The sequence below is a fragment of the Apus apus genome, chromosome 2 (genome assembly GCF_020740795.1).
Source record: "Apus apus isolate bApuApu2 chromosome 2, bApuApu2.pri.cur, whole genome shotgun sequence".
In the NCBI taxonomy this organism is placed as follows: domain Eukaryota; kingdom Metazoa; phylum Chordata; class Aves; order Apodiformes; family Apodidae; genus Apus; species Apus apus.
The window spans coordinates 56,375,716-56,396,976 of NC_067283.1; the positions used below are offsets into that span (position 1 = coordinate 56,375,716).

The window sequence follows — 21,261 nt, forward strand, 5'->3', positions numbered from 1 at the left end:
CATGCACTTCAGTAGAGCCTGCCCCCATCTCTTTGATACAGCCCCCCCTGTATGTAGTGGGGGCTGCTGTAAGGTTCCTGTAAAGCCATCATTTTTCCAGGCTGAACAAGCTCTGATCCTTCAGCCTCTCCTTACAGGACAAGTTCTCCAGCTCCCTAACTATCTTTTCAGTTCTCCACTGAATTTAAGGTAGGAGAAGAAAAATACAACCCACAGCTGAGTGAGAAAGTGCTTAGTATAGGGTTAGAAAGTGAAAACTGCAAGAACAAGAGAGACCTCAGGAACAGAGAAACAGAGCAAAGGGACACCTCTCTCAAGTGCATGCATGCAAATGCACACAGCCTGGGAAACTAGAGCGCTGTGTGCATGTGTGACCCTGTGTATTGAGATCCAGGGAGAAGCCAGTGACGGGTGACATCGTGGACACTCTTTTCTTTCAACAAATTCTGAACACCTCCAGATTGGATACATTCATTTTTATGAGAGACTTTAATCTCTCTTGACACCTGCTGGAAGGTCAGTACAGTGGATTGCAATCAATCCAGGTTGCTGGAGGCTATCAGGGGTAACTTCAGGCACTAGATGTGGAATCTGCAGTGGGGTATAATGAGGCTGAAACCAGAAACAGTGTCAGGGAATCTCAGTCTTCAAGATTTCAGCCCTCCACCTTGTGCAAATCCTGGAGGCAAACTTTAAAGGAATAAAAATACTGTTGTTCAAAACATATTTTAATGAAACTTCTTGTAACAGATACTGTTTTTAGGCAAAAGTGCTTAAATTGCCTTACATAACTTTGATATTTAACTGAAATCCAGTTCAGTTGGTGGGAGGTGACTGTTCCCGAAGCAGCCCCTGACTCTGTGGAAAGCCCAGGCTGGAGCAGCTCCGGACCTCGTGGGAAGGACTCATGAAGGAGAGGTTGGTGGAGGACTCTCTGCCATGGGAGGGGCCCCATGGGGAAGCAGAGAAGGACTGTAAGGAATCCTTCTTCCTGAGGAGGAAGGAGCAGCAGGAACCACCAGCCTGTGAACAGACTCTAAACCCCATCCCCTGTCCCCCTGTGCCACTGGGGGGAAGGAGGGAGAGAAACTGGGAACAAAGTGATTTGGGCCTGGGAAGAAGGAAGGGGTGGGGTAACATGTACAAGCACTGCTCTTTGTGTTGCCTGTGTGCATCTGATTAGTGTGAAATTAAATTATTATTTTTCCCCTAATTGAGTCTGTTTTGCCTGGGACCTTAATCAGTGAAGAACCCTCCTTGTCCTTTGTCTCAACCCATGAGCTTTGTCCTCCTCATCCCAGAGTGTGTGTGTGTGTGAGTTGAGTGAGTGGCCACAGGGCTGTTCCTTTGTTGTTGTGTTGGGCCCAAAACAGGACACACATCTTTCTAACAGCTAGTATATATTTTGATAGCTCAAGATAATACATTATTTTTTTACTGGAGTCATCTATGTGATGTATTTGTTTTAAAAAATTTATGGCAAACGATACTTTCTTTTCCTCCAAATGATACTGTGCTTCTACCAATAGGAATAAAGAGGTTATATAATAGCAATAGTAAGTAAAAGTGGAAAAAATTGCAGTGACCTGATAAGCATTAGCTAGCTCGCTCTTAAAAATCACTCTGATTTTAAGGTGCTTGTCAGAATCTAAAACTACAGTGTAAGTTTCCTTTAAACACATGATTAAAAGCAGTTATTCCTTCCTTCCTTCCTTCCTTCCTTCCTTCCTTCCTTCCTTCCTTCCTTCCTTCCTTCCTTCCTTCCTTCCTTCCTTCCTTCCTTCCTTCCTTCCTTCCTTCCTTCCTTCCTTCCTTCCTTCCTTCCTTCCTTCCTTCCTTCCTTCCTTCCTTCCTTCCTTCCTTCCTTCCTTCCTTCCTTCCTTCCTTCCTTCCTTCCTTCCTTCCTTCCTTCCTTCCTTCCTTCCTTCCTTCCTTCCTTCCATCCTTGTTTTCAGTAGGAATGGTATCCATGTAGCTGGAAGTAGAGAAGCACTAGCTGCCTGTGATAAGTGCTTTTCTTCAATAAAAAAAATTATCAGAACACAGAAGTTATGTAAAAGCTGTCATACAGTTGCATGGATGTACCTGGACAACTTCTCCCAAGCTGCAGTAGTGCTTCCTTGTCTAGACTCAGCAAATGGAAATGTCCTTAAAGACTGTTATGAAGATTTGCGCATTACAATATACAGGAAAAATGATGAGTGTTATTCAAGAAGAGAAGGATGTAATCTTTATGAGAAGAGAGAGCCAGCTCTATGGCTATAGAGCCTTGGGCTGTGCATGTATGGTGAAGTAAGAAGAATTATTAGTGTTAGCAAAACTGCGTTTTTCATAAAGTTTCAAAATACTGTTCATTTTCACAGTGGTCTGTGTGAGGCAAATGATGTGTTACAGACAGGCTAACTAAAGCATACAAAGCTGGTTTTATCCTTACTTAGGTCTTTACTAGCCTGGGCAATGCTTCTGCCTAGTTAGGTGATTTCTCCCTTGAATACTCCTTTTGTGGCTGTTTCTTCATCTGCCAACTGCTGCTTGGTACAGACAGAAATTTATTTAGGTATGATCTGCAGTCTAGCTGTTTAAAATGGTGAGTTTTTTTCTTTTTTTGGAGGGAGAATGGGTATACTGAATTGCTCTGGACATGTAGAAGTTATTCTCAGCAATGTTATATTCTTGACTGACAGCTTAGAAGAAATGCATTCAGATTTCCATTTGTAGCTTGGATAGCTTAATTGGAGACCATGGAAACTGCAAAGATATTACTTTAGGCCTGGGGAGCCATGCCATGATATGAGTCTTGGAGGGGAAACAGAGGCAGGGGGAGAAGTTAAATCCTGCTTTTAATCCTCCCCCAGATCCTGAAAGCTGAATCTTCCTACTCTAAAGCTAGCAGTTCCATATTCTCCTCCCTTCTGTAGGTGAAAATTTAAAGAGTGTTGGAGTGTGCATTTGGGGCTTTTAGTTTATTATAGTTTAATTTTTGAAATGCTCTGCTACATGAACTTTGCGTTCTTGTTAATTTATACTGAATAAAAACCCTAGCAGCCTTCATTCCTTGGTTAGTGTAAAAAATGTATCAGGTTAGTTAATCCCGTGTGGGTAAATTAACATTTGATGCCACTGATAAGAGCACTGTTACTTTTATTAGCATTATAACTTTTAACTTTTTCTGTTGGCTTTTTTCCATGGTACAATCTCACATTAATATAATGCTTTTGTATACAGTGCTATGTTTTGACTCCAAGGAGTATAAACTCATGAGGCAATAGTCAATATTTATTTATTTAGTAATAGTTTACCATAGAGTTCAGGCAAATCATTTCCTAAAAAAGTTGAATTTGTATGTGGTATAGTTCTATCTTGAAAATAATTTATTATTTTGCAGATTAAAATAAATAATAAAACAGTTCCTTCCATGATGTTTTAGCTCTGCATATGATATCAGTAAATACTTTGTTATTAGCGAAATAGGAGGCATAAGAAGAGCTTTCATCATCACAATGGATGCAAAGTAATTTTAAATAATAGAATATATTTACTTAATGGAGAGAAAGGATAAGGGTCTGGGTACTGCTAGCAATACATGCCTTAATGGAAAAAAACCCAAAACCTTTAGCTTTGTTACAAGGAGAAAACCCTGCAAAACCCTTGAATCAGATTTATAGTAGATTTCAAAAATCGTCTCACAGTAATGCTGTGCTCCTGCTTGTTGAAGACAAAACAGCAGAGGGAAGGACATTCACTAAGACAAATTGAACAGTACTAGTAAATCTGTAAATCTGTCTCACAGAAGCATTTGGAAGTGGTGGTTAATCAATGAGGCAGGTAAGGAAGAATCCTATCCTGTTCTCAGGACTGCATCAGTGTTAGTGCAATGTTGGCACAAATGAGAGAATATTATCACTCCCTCTAGCTGTGAATTTCCTGAACAAGCTGCATACAGAAAACATTTAGGTAACAAATTTCATGTATTCAGAAACTTTCAGTTGAATGGATTGTTTTGGGTTATTTTCCCCCCTCAGTAATTTTGTTTCAGGAAAGAGAATCTCTTTATGAGAATTCATTGTCTTCACTTAGAATTTTTTTGTGGGAAGTTACCAAAATGTATAGTAATTTTTGCACTTTAGCACTCCAGAAGAAAGGAATAAGGTAGTCAGAAAAAATATTTCATACTGCTTTATTAATATTAACATTTCTGGTTTTGAGAAATCAACCCCACTTGGGCTGAAACCAGTTTCTGAGAAATTCTTGTAAAATGGAAATTCAGATCTGAGATTTTGAGCAGAATGAAAAGACATTTGTATAGAGGAAGAGCAGGTTTAAGCTTGATAGGGGACACTAGGGAAAAATCTTCAACCTGAGCATACGCTTGAATGTATTTTTTCTTGCGAATCCCCCAAGAAAAAGCTTTAAAAAAACCCAACCTTATAGAATGGATAGAGAATAACAGAAGAAAAGTGAGTCATGTTCAGGTTCTGTAGCAGACTAGGAGCTGAGCCAAGTGTTACAAACAGCTGCAGCAAGCAGAGGTTGACTGTTGGCATTCATCAAGGGGACTGGTCTTCAGAACTGCTGTATTTAACAGCAGGAGCTAGGCCAGGTCTTTTTAGGTACTTGCTGTGCTAAGAGTCTTTCAGTACATGTATCAGTGTGAGGGAGTATGCCACGGAGCAGAGCATTTCAAGGGAGAAGTCAAGGAAGAAACATTTTTTTGAGGGAGACACAGACCAGAGATGGGGAGTTAAAAAAAGCAGATAATGAGTATAATGAAATAATAACATTGTTTTTATTTGTTAACAATGAGCATTTCATTGTTTGCACATCACCAGTATACACAGAAGCACAAAGGCAGAAACTGCGTTCACTACAGGATCTCACACAGCAAGTCTCATGAAGACAGGAGGTCCATTTTTTATTGTTTCTAACTGAAGACTTGTCACAGAACAAGATACCTAAGGCTGAATTATGGCACTTCATCATCTTTCATGTACAGTCATTTGAGGGAAAAATATTAATCAAGATGGGCTAGAACATCACAATTTAACTCACAGAAATTCAGCTTTGCCTTCAATCACTTGGTACACTGCACAAATGGGAACAGGATGATTTAGGTGACGAAAGGGTTTAGGCATCTCATTGCTATTGAAATGGTATAAATCAGGTGCGGGAATTCTCTAATTCCTTTTTCTTTGTCATCCCTACTAAGGTGTTACAAGAAACTATCAGAAGTGTCATGAAGAACTTTTATCTGGATTTCGAAGTGCTGTCAGTAAAACTTTGCTATCCCTAATCTGACCATCAATAAAATCTTGGATAAGAATCTGCTAATCAGGGCTCAGTTGCTCAGCAGAGACACTGCAGATGCAATGTCTGCTATCCATTAGCTATACACTTGCTAGTTCTTGCCAGGGATATGACCTAAGTTGTTAGGAAGACCCCAGAGCTGCAATGCATAAACATGCAACGGAAGATTTGTGTCCTAGTACTTGAAAAGGGGTGTGAGGAAAGAGAGATCTCTATACTCTCTTACTTGTCTTTTCTATGCCACTGTGGTTATTTTGTATGCAAGGTGTTTGTGTGCCTGGGTGCAGTGATCCATTGCCTTCCCTCAACTTTCTGTCTAGAAAACAGAAAACACCTCATGGAAAAGAAGCTGCGGGATGCCTTGAATACAGATGATGTACACTAAATATTTAAATCTCATCCAAGTTTTGTTTAAGATTCCATTAGGATGCAGTTGTGAGTGAGCTTCTTTTTGCATATGTAATTAGAAAGCAGAACAGATGGGAAAGGCATAGTTTAAAGTGATGTGTTCATTAAAATAACCAAAGCTGCACAATGTTTGTTCCCCAACAGCAGATGCAGGATATGAGACTCCTCAGGCGTATGATTTTTTTCCCCTGTTTTGAGTTTGACAACTGTGAATGACAATGATGAGATCTCTTTGCATCATTTTTATTGTTAGATATCACCAGCGTTCCTTAGGGCAGTATGATCCTTCATTCCCTAATACGTTCAGTTAAGATATACTAGGAAGCAGTGGGTATTAAGAAGCAGACACTTACATCAAGGGATTTATTTTAATTGCGTTTACTGTAAGAAAGATCTATTGGGATTTAAAATAGAATATAGTGATTTTAATGTTCTTTTAGAAAAGATCTGTGTGGACTGTATCCTGATAACTACTGTTATCCCTTGGGTTATTTCTACTCTTAACTTTAAGGTTTTAAATTAAAATGAAATAATTTCAAGAAATAGAATTAGGTTTTTTGCCCCACTTCATCCATTTTTTTTAGTAGAGAAGTCTTCTAAAATTAGTCTAACAATGTCGAAAAATATATATACTAAAGTGAATAAGGGCTAATCCTTATTCCCCATCTCAACCCCCCAAAAAGTTGGGGGAGGGGAAGTATTACATAGTTTAGAGGAACAAAAAGTGTACCCTATGAGAGAATTTAAGCCATACCAAGAGAAGACACAGGTAGGTGCCACTAGAAATCAGTAGAAGCATTCACAGTGACTAGTAATGGACACGGGGTAGGTTGCTGTGCTACTTGAGCCTTTCAGATGTCAAGATTAATGCTGATACTGACCTCTCCGTAGACTTGCAACTTCCAGCTGCTATGATGGCTAGTTTGGAGAACAAATACTGGATCTTTCCTATTATCTGCTACCCCTGCAAAATGAATGTTATCACATGTTTTTTATAGGGAACTTACAGCTTCAGGGCTTACTGGAGCCCGATTCTTCCTGCACCTCTGGCAAGCTGATATTGAAACTCATGGGAATTTAGGCCAAAGGGTGGGTCTAATTTGCCAATTTTTAGTAAATATGGTTTGATTTGTTGTAAGTTCTAATAATGAACTCTGGAGAAGAAGAAATCTAGTTGTCATTTCTGTCCTCTTCTTCTCTGTGATATTTAACCTTTTACAAAATAAATACGGGTATTTTAAAATAGAGGGTGTCTATAATCACACACAGAATCACACACAGAATCTTAGGGGCTGGAAGGAACCTCGAAAGATCACCTAGTCCAACCCCCCTGCCAGAGCAGGATCACCTGGAGCACATCACACAGGAAGGCATCCAGGCGGGTTTGAATGTCTCCAGAGAAGGAGACTCCACAGCCTCTCTGGGCAGCCTGTTCCAGGGCTCTGTCACTCTTACAGTAAAGAACTTTTTCTGATATTTACGTGGAACCTCCTATGCTCCAGTTTGCACACATTGCCCCTTGTCCTGTCACTGGACATCACTGAAAAAAGCCTGGCTCCGTTTTTGACACTCACTCTTAAAGTATTTGTAAACATTGATGAGGTCACCCCTCAGTCTCCTCCAAGCTAAAGAGACCCAGCTCCCTCAGCCTTTCCTCATAAGGGAGATGTTCCACTCCCTTCATCATCTTTGTGGCTCTGCACTGGACTCTCTCAAGCAGTTCCCTGTCCTTCTGGAACGGTGGGGCCCAGAACTGGACACAATATTCCAGATGCAGCCCCACCAAGGCAGAATAGAGGGGGAGGAGAACCTCCCTTGACCTACTAACCACACCCTTTCTAATACACCCCAGGATGCCATTGGTCTTCTTGGCCACAAGGGCACATTGCTGGCTCATGGTCATCCTCCTGTCCACCAGGACCCCCAGGTCCCTTTCTCCTACACTGCTCTCCAGCAGGTCAGCCCCCAACCTGTACTGGTACATGGGGTTGTTCTTCCCCAGATGCAAGACTCTACACTTGCCCTTGTTGAATTTCATCAAGTTTCTCCCTGAACAACTCTCCAGCCTGTCCAGGATTCCCTCAATGGCAGCACAGCCTTCTGGTGTGTCAGCCTCTCCTCCCAGTTTAGTGTAATCAGCAAACTTGCTGAAGGCACACTCTGTTCCCTCATCCAGGTCGTTGATGAAGATACTGAACAACACAGGTCCTAGTACCAACCCCTGAGGGACTCCACTAGTCACAGACCTCCAACTAGTTTCTGTCCCATTGACCACAATCATGTTGTTAAGTGCTGGAAAGAAGAGTCCTTCAGCCATGCAAAAGCAAATCCCTACCCTGAAGATACATGCTGGATTACAAATCCAAATTTAGCTTGAAAAGCAGATGATTATGATAAGGAAATACAAAAATAAAAAAGTTTATCCTTTCCAACATCAGGAAAATATTGCTTTGACTAGAAGTGGATCCCCATATGCGTATTGGAGTGTCTTTGTTAGAGGACTCTACCTAATAGAGGGTAAAAGCAATCCTTGCTTGAAGCAGCTTGAAGGGCAAAGTATTTAGTAACCTGAGAGTTCTGTATGTGCATAACTTTTCTTAGTGTGACCAGACCCACTAAATGCTACGATGTTATTTGCTTTACCTAAAGTCAAATGTTTTACTGTCTGTACACAGACAATCTTTATCTACAAAGATAAAATGGACAAACAGAGAAAGACAAATAAAAAATGGAAACTGCCATTGATCTCCTACTTCAGCATAATGGTGACCAACAGTGCAGGTAGATTTATGCCGTTTAGAAGTTCGGGTCTTTTGTATTGTTTTCTAGGGTACTGTAGAAAATGGCTGTCCATATTTCTCTGAAGTGCAGTGAACGAATGATCTCAGGATTTAAAAGTTTTCCTTTTTTGTCTTGATTTATCTTTTGTGTAGAGGAATGACAAGCAATGTCTTGGAAAATAGCAAGTTATCAAACAGTATTGATTTCATTCTATTGCAGTGACCTAGAAAGTGTTATTTCTCATTGAAAGATTGTGTTGTGGTTTTCCCATACAAATAAGCAACTTCTAACTCTTGAGAATGTTTCAAGTTGTTATTATTATTTAATTATTGAAAAACCACCTTTGTTTGTTGCCTTGCTTAAAGACTGCAGAAGTTTTCTATTATTAGGTTAAGTAATCCCTTGAATTGCAACTACCACAAATCCTAAATCTTCTATCTATAGCTTTTCATACTTTGTTTTCTAATGAAATTCTTACTAAGGATCCCCTCCTTCCTTAATTCATGTAATTGAAACCTTTTATCACTGATTTGAAAAAGAGTAGAAACTAGACTTACTGCAATAATGGCATTTGTTGTTTTGTGATTTGAAGTGGGGAATGATGAACAAATATGATGACTAAAAAGTATGATGAATAGTGATGACTAAAATAAGAATGGATTCTTCTAGTTCAAATTAATCTTCCCATTTTCAGTTATAAATGAAGACTGAAGTGCCAAATTTTCAAACCCCCAAGATTTCTAACTGAAATTGAACAGATTTTCAAAAAGCATCAGTGTGTCCCTTACACATCTGTAAGCTCAGTAGCATATGACAGTTCAGATAAAAATCTAAAACCTGTAAGCCTACCCCAGCTTTGCTACTTACTAATTATTTATCAGTGGGGAATGATAAGAAAATAAGGCTAACTCATTGCGTAGGCTTTCTTTGTGTGCAGAAAAGGGGAGCTAGCTCACTCAACTCAATAGAGAGCTGAAATGTACAATTAATTAAAAAGAAGAAATTATACATGGAATTTTGCAAAAATAGACCCACATTGATTTGAATTATTTATACTCCTAGAAATATATTAATTGCTGTATTTTGCATGTGGCATTTAGAGATAGGCTATGTTTCTCATACTGTTTTCAGCTCCACAGCATGAATCTGTAGAATAAAATCCAATAAAAACATGAAAGCTGTTGGAGTTTTCATAATTAAAAAAAATTAAACTTTGAACTTTAAACTCTTGTGATGATGCTATTACTATTTGTTAGAAGTTGTCTGTATTTGATGAAACATCATTAAAAGATTCTTTAAGAACTTTTACAAGTTCTTAACGTTCTGAATGCAGTTTTATCTATTTTCTGCATCACCAAGAGTTTTTCTGTTGGCTTTACTGTTGCTGAACTTGCAGTTTGCTGAGATCTACTGTAAAAGGTCCATGTACAGTCTTCCTCAAGGTGAAATCAGTTGCCCTGTTTATGGTGCAGAGTGCTATGCAGTATAAATAAAGGTATTCAGTGACTCTCTTGGTTAATATTACTGAGTCAATTATTTTGGCTGCTGAGTGGGTGAATATACTTAATCACATTGAATTCTGGAAGAGCATAAAATAAAAACAGGAAACAAGTAGTGTCTGCAATTGTATTTATTGCACATCTACTACCAATGAACCCTGTAAATACTCCATATCTGTTTAATGAAAGTAAACTGTATTATGTGCATGTGTTTAATATCCTTTAAATACTTTAGAGTTCTAGTATCTTTCTAGTAATTTGTAACTTGCATTGATTTAGTAGTATATTGTAGCATTTACCATTCAAAGGCATTTCATGAAGTAAAACGGAGTATCATATAAAATTAACCTGTATCCAATGCCTTTTTCCTGCCATAGTAAAAAGTGCAAATAATGCGTGTAATAAGATTCAGCATATAGCCTGTAACCATTAAAAGCAAAGTTTACACTTTTGTGTAAATAACATTTTGTGTCAATAACATTTCAACAAATTTAATATGCCATTGCAGTTTGAGTACGAAGGAGTGGTCACTGAAAACTACTAACATGCTGTCATTTTGCTCATTTCTTAAAGGCAAGTAATTATTCTGTCATAATACATTGGCCAAGTCTAAGTGTAAGTGTATTTTGAAAATAATGCCATATTGTAGAAATCAGGTTTGATTTCCAAATTCACCATTCCTTTAAAAAGGCAAAATTTGTTTAATATTGTATTTGTCAGTAACTCCTGTGTTCCCAGTCCAGTATCAAACCAGCTTCTTCATTCCAGTGATGAAGCTGGATTTTATTCGGCAAAATATTTAATTATATGCTGAGTTGTGTGATCATGTGCACATTGTGGGGAGTATGAGAATTTTGCACCTGCTTAGAGTGAAGAGAGACACAAACATTCTTGTATTCCTCTGATTAATTACGGGCCTTTGCAAGCATCTCCCTGCATGGGAATTTTGATATAACCCACCTTTTTTGTGACTTATTTAGACTGTCCACCTGAAAAAAAGATGGACTTTTATTAATTCTTGAATCAATAGAGGTTGCACATAGCACACACAAAATTAACAAAGTAATCAGTTCCCCCAAATTATGCTGCTTGATGAATCTAAGGAGAAGAGGAAACTTTTAATTGAGCCTCACAGGCTGCTTCTGGTGAATGGCTGACATCTGCCCTGCCGCACTGACTGGTCACCATTCCCTTCCCACACTGGTCTGCTAAGCTGCACATCTAGCTCTAATCCAATGTGTTTTTCCTTCATCCTTTTGACTGTTTATTCACTTGCTTGGAGAAGCCAGAAGGGCAGTGTGAAACTGAGATGGAAAATTAAGTCAAGAAACCAATGGGATAATATTATTTGCTGCTGTCTTGTTTCTTGCTTATTAGAAATGGTTATTGGGCACACTTGCCATACTCATGTTTCCATCTCCTGGCCTAGGCCTGACTGTTGCATCACATATCTCTAACTTTTGTTACCCATGATGTGAAGAACATTTTCTACCTCTTCTTAAGTAAAAAAAAAAAAAAAAAAAAAAAAAAAAGGGGCATATGGATGTTAGTACTCAATTTTTCCCAACTTCCAAATTGATTCATAGGTGAAGACTTTCTGAAACCTTCTTGCAGTTTACAATGAATCAATATGTTTATCAGTTAAAGAAAGCCAAAGTCTCAGCTCAGTAATATGAATGTACTAAAAAAAAATAATATCATGTTATAGATAAAAGCCTTTTATTTAAAATTGTGTAACAAAATCTCCTATTTTAATGTAGCTCCTGTTCATAACAATATCTCCTTACTAGGTAAAAAGTGTAAAAAGCATGTCTATTTTAGTAACCTTACAGCTATAATATGTAATCCTTTTTCAAGAATTGCATTGCTGAAGGACATTTTATTGATGTGTTTATCAGCTTTGTCTATCATAATAATTTTTGAATGCTCGCATTTGAACCCTACTTTTTTTGGAGCCACCAAAAGGTCCTTTTACTAAGGTGGCTCCTGTGCAGGAGCATCTTCTTGCCCTTTGTGTGCCATCAGTCTCAGGTATGCCAGCCGAACAGGGATGTTAGGTTAGGGAGAGAAAGCGGCGTCTCTGCTACTAGAAGTATGTAGAGCTGACTGTTGCTGTCTCCTTCCATAGTAGTCATGAAGAAGCTATATTCTGTTTTTAAACAACCAGTTGCCATTCTTGGCAAGAACAGCCAGTTTGAATTTGGGAATATGTGGGAATACTTCTCCCTGGAAGTGCTTTTAGTAAGGGGATGTTTTTTCTAAAGTAGCATTTAACTACTCCCTACCCCTAAAGTATCCTGTTTTAATTGCTGATTGTAATTATCTGTAATGCAGGGACAAAACATCTATTGTAAATCTTGAAAAAATTAACCACTTAGATGTCATTGGCATAGTGCTTACACCTTTAATTACAATGAAAGGCAACCACTTATGACATCAAACGATCCCATTGATATCACAACAATAAAATGTCCTGGGACCTGGAAATGTTAAATACATGTAGTAGCTGAATGAATTCTAGAATTGTGTAAGACTGAGGCAATGCTGCCGCCTAATGATGGGAGTATATAAGCTGCAGTATAGCAGAGTTTCTTGCTTGGCAAGAGTGCTAGGTTTGTAACAACAGTTGAAGTCTAGAAATTAAATTAAAAGCAATGAAAATCAGCCCATGAACTACAGCATGCGGTTTCATGGTGTGCCAGGCCATTTATTTGGTTAAAATGTGAAATAAATGGGGGGGGGGGAAAAAAAATAATAATAATAAAAAAATATATATATAAATCCACTGTAATCTCTTAAAGTCAGTAAAGTTTTTGTTTTCTGCATCTTAACATCTGCTATGAGTACAAAGAAAATGAATCTTCACTTTTTTGTATATTGACAATTTTTCTTTTTTTTTTTTTAATAGTTCATCTGTTTGCTCACACTTAACCACTGTGGTAAATATATCACAGTATCTGTCTTAGAAATTTTATCAACTACAATTTCCCCCTTAATATTTTTTATTTCCGAAGAATAAGAAGCTGCATGAATGTCTTAATGCTCCACTTATCTATGCAGCATACTATTTAGAACTGTTCAATGTAGTCTAGTGGCTGAGAACAATACTGTTAATAGTATTACTGTCAGGGTAATTCATTGACCCATAAAGAGCAATAACACTTCTGTGAGGCATCTGCCAATGTAATGTGTGACAGCTGTACACCCAGGAGATTAAAACTGGATCGAGACCTGCAGTATTTTCTCCTTTTCTGATTCTTCTGGTAGATCTTTCCATTTGTGCACTATAGTGAAACAGGAGAAAGCAGAAAGCTTGCTCTTATTTTCTCTCAACTTTATCTATATTACCTCTTTAACATGAAATGCTGTTGAAAAGGCATAGGAAATTCAAAGATAGCTATTGATTTGTGCCAGCTAACTCTGACAAAGATTTTCATGGCAAATTGGTCAACCCTTGAACAATTAAAATTTGGCAAAACCTAATAAACTGTAATTAAGGCATTATAAAGGCATTGATTCGTTAGCAGGCAGCACATTAAATCATTATAATTATATCATAAAATGATTAAGGCAGTGGCCTTAAAGCATTTGTAGTCTGTGCTGCAGATACATTTTTTTTTTTAAAAAGTGCAATCATATTTCTCTTGTATGTGCTTAGGTTTTTTATTTTTGGTATTATACTTCTCTCAGCTGGGCTGCCTTCCAGCAATCAGCATCTTCACAATGAGTCCACTTCAAAGTTAGTGATTCAGGTCTAAATCTCTCTTTTCTGTTTCAACCCAATAGGTGCAGGAGGTTGGTCTCCATCAGACAGTGACCATTACCAATGGCTGCAGGTGGATTTTGGGAACAGGAAGCAAATCAGTGCTGTTGCCACTCAAGGCAGGTATAGCAGCTCAGACTGGGTCACTCAGTATCGGATGCTCTACAGCGATACAGGGAGAAACTGGAAACCGTACCACCAAGATGGAAATATCTGGGTAAGTCATTGGTGTAAAATGGAAGTATATAGTGTACCAACATTGATTGACTGTGTTTTTAGGAGCTCCACACCTCATACACTGTTGTTTTTGCGAGGACACAACAGAGTTTAGCTCAAAACATAATGATTCAAGTTGCAGCTGCTCTCAGGAAGCCTCTCCCTGGATTAGCAAAGCCCGTTTGGGATTATGGCAATTGTCAGAACATGGAGATACTTTTTGGTTGTTGTTATTCCTCAGTGAGTCTCTTACGTATTAGCTTTGCTTTCCCTACTGTTTTCTTAAACGCATTTCTTAAAGCAAATGTGAGATACAAAAGTAGTTTTGAAAATTCTGCTCTTAAACATAGTATTTTGGAAGGTAATACTTTTCTTTGTGTGTATGCAAGCTGGGGAGCAGATTTGTCATGTATTTAATGTTTTCAGTATAGGTGCTACAGGGATATTTATGCTATCATAATTTTCAGAAAAAGCATATCATTTGGTTTTGTTATTTACATTTTTCATGAATAAGCTGCTAATTTCATTTTTGCTGAAAACAGTAGCCTTCCATTTTGCTGACAAAAAAATGATAGGTATTACTTCACAGGCCTTTCCTCTTAGCACTTCTTTTTCTTTTTCAGAATTATACTTTGAAAACAGCAAAATGCTGTCATTCTTTCTGAAACCAAATTAAATTGATTAGCTATTATGACTCATCAGAAAATGATTGTCGAAGCAGACAAGATTTAACATTGTGCTATTTTAGATTTGCATTTTTGCCAGGTGTTGTTTTTTATTAAGGTCTGTTATTAAAAATGAATGTCAAATACAGAGCATAAGGTGAATGGTTTTCAGCTGTGTATGAGAAACTCACTTAATATGTGGAGTACATAGAAGCAGTCGTTTTTTATTAGAGTATTGATTTATTGAAAAAGCCTCCTCCATGTGTGAGACAGGATTCTGAAAGAGGGAGAAATTAAAGCCAAGGGGACAGATAGACGTGAAGAGAAAAACATAAGGTGCTGCTTTAGTTTCCTTACGTGGTATGAATATTGTTCATCAGGGTAGGGGGGCAGCTCAGGCTTAAGCTTGATAAATATAAAAAGTTGTGTATAGAAAAATACTTACAGCCTTTAGCGTTTACATTATTTTAGATGTAGAAAAGCTTCTTCAGCAACTGCTGTTGAAATAATGAAGAGTTTGTTTCAGGGGAATGGGAGAGGGCTATGCAGCTGGCTGAGTGAATGATATCTAAAACAGGACAAGTAGGCCGAGAAAAATCTGTTCTTATTACCTTGACGAGAAAATATTTTGGCAATATCTGATTTGAGTGATTAATCACAGCTGTGACTGTTTATTTCCAAAGTGGCCCACCTTTCTGAGGGCTTTGTAGAACATGTTTATTATGTCAACTCTTCATATAGAAATACTGAGAGCTTCTTAATGAAACATTTCTTTTTTCTTTTTCTTAGCAATTAAGTAGGAACAATACTCTTAGTCTATTATGGACCATCGATATTACTTGCAAAACTGTCATGAGTTATGAGTCTGCTACTTATATTTGGAATGCTAAATCTTTGGGATATACTTAACAAACTTGTAGCTGCAGTACTGCTACTCTTCATGTCCTGCACTTTTTATCCAATACTAGAAAAGCAGTTAAAAAAAATATTATCAAAAACTACCCTACCCCAGCTTTCTTTTTAAGAATAAAGCTCAGCTAGCAAAAAAAATCCAAACAACACTAGGGAACGTGACTCTACTTCTGACCTGCCTAAAACAGCATTGTTACTATTAAATTATGTCTGAGCCTTGCTTTAATATTTAAAACACCGTGCTTATTAGCTGTTAATAAGTCCTAAATTTAGTAAGTTCCCAAGGAAGAGAGGAGGTGTCTGAGCATGTAGCAGTAACGTGCTATTGTAGTAGTGTTACAAGAAGACAATCTTCTATGATGTGGAAATGGAGTGGAATGGTGCAGAATTTTCCGTCACATCTTCCTCTCAGTGTTGCTATGCTCAAGAAGTTAAAACCAGCAGATTGAAAAACAGGGCCAGATCAGACCAGATGAGCCAAGTACCTAGCACTGGCAATTTAAATTTGTAAAGCCAGGTTCTTCCTGGCTGAAATGGCTGTGATGATCTTGAAAATCTCGGATTCTAGTGCCCTTAGAATGCTTTTGTGAAGTATTTAGTCCTTCACTTTGGATATGGACCTTTTAGAAGTTTTATCCACAAGAGGAAGTTGCCTATATATGACCTTTGATTAATGTCCCTTTCATGTCACCCCCATGCTTGAGTGTCATTGTTTCCTGATAATGGTAAATTTAAAACTAAAGAAGAAAGTAAAGACAAATAGAAAAACAGAAATACAGAAAAACAGAAGGGCAGAGTTCAACAATATTTATTGCTAAAGCAGTTATGATATCAAATGGCACAGCCAGAGGATGAAATATGGGCAGCAGAAGTAAATAAAAATTAAGCTTGCTAGATGAATTTGAGACAGAGAAAGGTGAAATGATTTCCAGCAAAATTCTAGTTAAGAACAAAACATGATAATTGGCATAAAATATTGAAGTGACCCCCTTCTGTATGCATTAGTCAGGAAGGAAAAACGGTTCTATAATTCTCCCCTAAGTAGGAGAGAAATCAAAAGACTGTCAGGAAGTCTGTGATGAAGAAAGTACTTCCCAGGTAAATTTCAAGTAAGCTTCCCAGTTTTGTGAAATAGATTTTCTGACCCCACCCCTCCTGGGCTTTTGTATCTTTTCAGTTCCCATGAATTTTAATAAGATGAGTGAATGTGGCCTCTTCCTGTAAAATGCCTAGCAACGGGAGAATTTTGATCAGTTCTCCTGCCTTCACTCTTGTAGTCTGAGATTCTAATTTTCATAGGTCATGAGGTTTCCCCACGGATGTCAATCCACTGGGGTGTTTTGTGTACACAATATGTCTTCGTTTGGGCATGGGTGCCATCTGTCTGTTTGCCTAAAGAATACATACCAGACATGATTCTACATAGAATAAATACTGTTTCTACTTTCTGACTCAGTTATACATGACATAAATGCCTCAGACTAAGCATAATGCACATATACCACATAGATATAAGAAGAAAATGCTGACATCATGTGAAAACATTGAGACTCAAATTCTAAGCACTTGTGGCAGAGCTAAGCACCTGTAAGATTTAGATCTTTCCTAAAGGAAGTTGGAAGATTCTTGGTACAGCTGAAGAGGTCTTTTAAAGTATCATCTTTTAAAATTTGCTTACTCCAGTAGAACTTGTGATCGTCTCGTCCATATTCCTATTCTTGGGAGTATCGGTCAGGGTGAGGAAGGAGAAAGTGTTACTGTCATTACAGGTTTTTAAAAAGTAGTGATGGGAAAGGTGGAGTGTAGTCCCTTTGCACGTGACCTCCAAATTACATTGACTTTTATCTTCAGCCTCAGTGAACATCAGTAGAGTTATAAACATGCAAATGAAAGCACATTTTGCTTTTTTATAGAAAATTCAGCCCTGGACCAAGTGGCTCCTGCTTTAGTTGAAAGCAGTTGTATTTTTCTACTTTAGTTTAGGTTTTCAGTTTAATTCAAGTGTATTATGCATAATACCTGCTTCTGTAGTATTTTTGTTGCTGAAAAGATCTTAAATGATTACGTAGCTTTCACTACTAAGAATGATTTTTAGAAAGGAATTTAATTCATCTCGTTACTTACTGGCTTTAAACACAATTTAAATTTTTTAGAATTTTTTTAAACACTGCTCTTTCTGTTCCCTTTTTGAGAGAAATAATCAGAAATCCAGTAAGTTAACTGTAAATTGAACCTTGCATTTCTCTGGGCATTGAGGAGCAACTTTCTGTTTGAGAAATTCACACTTCATTTATGTGGTTCCCCTTGGTATTCGAGGAAGGAAGTTGGTACAGCACAGTGGATTTAGCTTAGGATTTAGGATTAGCATAGGAAAATGAGCTCTCAGGACTTCAGAGTTTTTTGACATAGTATTGAGCCAAAAATCATTGTAAAAGGAAGCACAAGTGAGTTGGATGATTAGCTTTTTCAAGCTGTGTGAGGCATCAGACATTTAATACTTTTGGGTGCCTTTGGAAATACCAAACATCAGACAGACCTAAGGTAACATTTAATGTCAAGGTAGATATAAGGCAGTCATCTTCAGCTCTAGCTAGCTGAAATTATGTGCGAGCTGCCTGCTCAGCATTTTTGTTCATCCTGATATGCTAATTATGCTTAGATTATTCAGAGAAAAATCTGCAAGCCTTATCACATTGCCTGTTCTTTCCACCTGCTCTACAGGGCACCCTTTATAGCTAACCAAGGACTTACTGCATGCATCTTAGAATGCAATGATTTGTGTACAGCAACTGCAAGTGAAGAAGAATAAATTCTAGTATAAACTCACTGTGTTAGGACAAGCATGAATTATTTGCTTTGTAAAAACTGACACTGCTTTTTCCATGGGAGCCAACTTATTTCCATGACCCTAAACTAAACAACATTAATGAAGTATGCTACAAAAGAGTTCTTGAGTTAGATACTTAACTGCTTCTCTCCTTTTTTTGTGGTTAATTCATAAGATCTTGAGTGAAAACTTAGATCATAGAAAGTTTTGCTAGGTTAATGGGCTTACGGGCCTGGGTTTGTTTTTTTGGTTTGTTTGTTTGTTTGTTTGTTTGTTTGTTTTAAGTATTGTTATTATTGTTTTGTTTTGTTTTTTAAAGTACTCCTATTGAATTAAATAATCCTCTTAAACCAATTGAGTTGATATTGCCTTATACAGACTTGCAGTTAAGGGAGCATTTTAAGAATATGAAATGTGATTTGAATTGTCTGTGACTTGCCTTTTTTTTGTTGTCACTGGGCTGTTGCTGGAATATCAGATCCTGTGCAAACCTCTTTGAACATGACAAAGTGGTTTGATATATTAGTCGGTGCAAAAGTTTTGACTACTGTTTATAGCAAGGCCCTGAAGTCTTTTGAAAGTGTTGTGAATTTATTGTTGTTTTCTATTTAAGGATGCCCTCACCTATCCTGTCTGGAAGGATTTTTATGTCTGGTATCTTACTGTCTCCATGGCAATGCCTGCAAGGTGACTAGTGTTGTTTTTACTGGCTCTTAATTCTTCACCCATTTTATTACTAGAAACATCTCTCTTAAAATTCAACTTCCCTTCCACATGAAAAGAAACCTCATTTTTCTCCTGGAATCTCATGTGTATCTTCCCTTAATTTCACTTTGTCTTAACTTAACCTGACTGTAATGTCTCTGAGTCCCTATATCCTATGTCTTTTTCTTATAAAGATTGCTCCATTAACTTGCAACAGCAATGTCACTTTTATGGATGTTTTGTGTGAATGAGGTGTTGTAACTTCCACTGAAGTCAATATGTCTCACCACTTAATGCACATGGCTAGCCTATACATTGAGGGCCCATGACTGAAAGGGTATGGATACAGGAAGATACTACTTTTGCTGTAGTGAAGCTGAACTCTCTTGTAGGAGTAATGTAAGAATCTCTACTGTTACATAAAAAATATAATAAAGTGTTCGTAGAACACCTTTAGAAATTCAGGCAGTTTGTGGCAAGGAATTTTTAGAAACTCTGAAGAAAAGAACTTTACAGATAAACATCAGTGCTGTCCTGATGAAGCCTGTTTCCTAATCTCCTCTGTGTGGAATCTGTTAAGAGAAATTGTACAAATTTTAAACACATTTAGAGAAACACACTTGGGGTTATCTAAAATGCCATGGAAAATATATCTATGCCAAATGCTGCCACAGTTGCTGACAGTATTTGTGTTACAATGACAGAAGATCTGATGGCCTTTTAAATGTTGAAACACTAAATTGTGAGAAACGGTAATGCTAGTTTAAAATCCTGACCTTTCTTAAAAGGAAAAATTGATACTAAAAATAGATACAGGAGTCTAACTAACAGTGTATTTAATCTGTGGCCTGATTATAAGCCATTCTGAACATGTTTCTGTTTAGAATCCTTGAAATCACATTTTGTGCACTTTATGTCACGTTTATGTTACCTTCAGCAGAAAGAAACATGGGTTCATGAGTTTGCTTATAATTTTAAATAACACTTTTTAAAGGAAAGACAATTGACATTTTGGAAATTTATTTGATCAGATGCAACGTTATTATTTTCTTCACTGCAAGCTACTCATCCTGTCTGTGAGAGAAAGATTCTCTAATTGTATTCGGCTATCTCCAGAAGCACAGGCAGCACAATTTTAATGTATTGCAGAGCATGTCAAGTAGACAGAAGAAAAATTCCTCTTGGTGCAATGGTAGATAGTGTCTGAGCCCTCCCTCGATTCTATTCAGACCATGAAATAAAAACCACATTGGGATACCGTATTAAAGGCATGCACTGTATTCCTCTAGAACGTTTCCATTCTCAATGCTTATTTTCTAATACGTTGTTCTTAGCCTGAGGACTAAGTTGTCTCTTTACGTTAAGCCGTAAAATTTTAAACACAGATATCTAAAGGCAGGCACCTAAATCCATTTTTTAGCTCTCAGATGGCTTGACTTTCAAATACCTTGGAGTGTCATCATCCCACAATGAATACAATGTTCAAGTCCTTAAGCCAGGCCTCAAGAGTGCCTTGTGTACTTAATCAGCTCAGCAATGACAATAGTCATGGCTGAATGGCATCATGTCTTGGCTAACAGATCTTTCTAAGACTGAGCCTTTGTAGCTCATGTGTAGCAACCGAGCTAGACCCACACTGGCTGTTGCACTGGGCTGGACTATCATAAATGCTTCCTGTTTTCAGCAGGTGTGTACAGAGCTGAGGGCAGTGCATCAACAGGCTCTTAAAACTGCTAGAATAGATTTGTAGCTTGTCCTCAATCCCTTTTAGAAAGCCTGGACACTTGCTTAGGTGATTGAATCAGAGCTGAATTTTCAGTGTTTTGAATTTTACAGGCGTGTCAGGACGATGGAGCCAGGCTTTTTTCAGTGATGTCCAGTGATAGGACAAGGGGCAATGGGTGCAAACTGCAGCATAGGAGGTTCCATGTAAACATAAGGAAAGACTTCTTCACTGTGAGGGTGACAGAGCACTGGAACAGGCTGCCCAGAGAGGGTGTGGAGTTTTCTCTGCTGAACACATTCAAAACCCACTGAACACATTCCTGTGTGACCTACTCTGGGTGACCCTGCTCTGGCAGGGGGGTTGGACTAGATGGTATTTCAAGGTCCCTTCCAACCCCTACCATTCTGTGATTCTGTGAGAATATCTACATCAACGATATAGACAGTGGGATCAAG

General features: G+C 37.9%; 1 protein-coding gene across 1 annotated transcript in view; it reads left to right on the top strand.

Annotated features, from left to right (window-relative positions):
- Positions 1-21,261, top strand: part of CNTNAP2 (contactin associated protein 2) — a 1,111,126-nt gene that overhangs the window by 360,652 nt on the left and 729,213 nt on the right. The window contains exon 3 of the mRNA XM_051611595.1: positions 13,779-13,972. Within this exon, the coding sequence (XP_051467555.1) occupies positions 13,779-13,972 (194 nt within the window). The remainder of the gene's footprint in view (positions 1-13,778; positions 13,973-21,261) is intronic.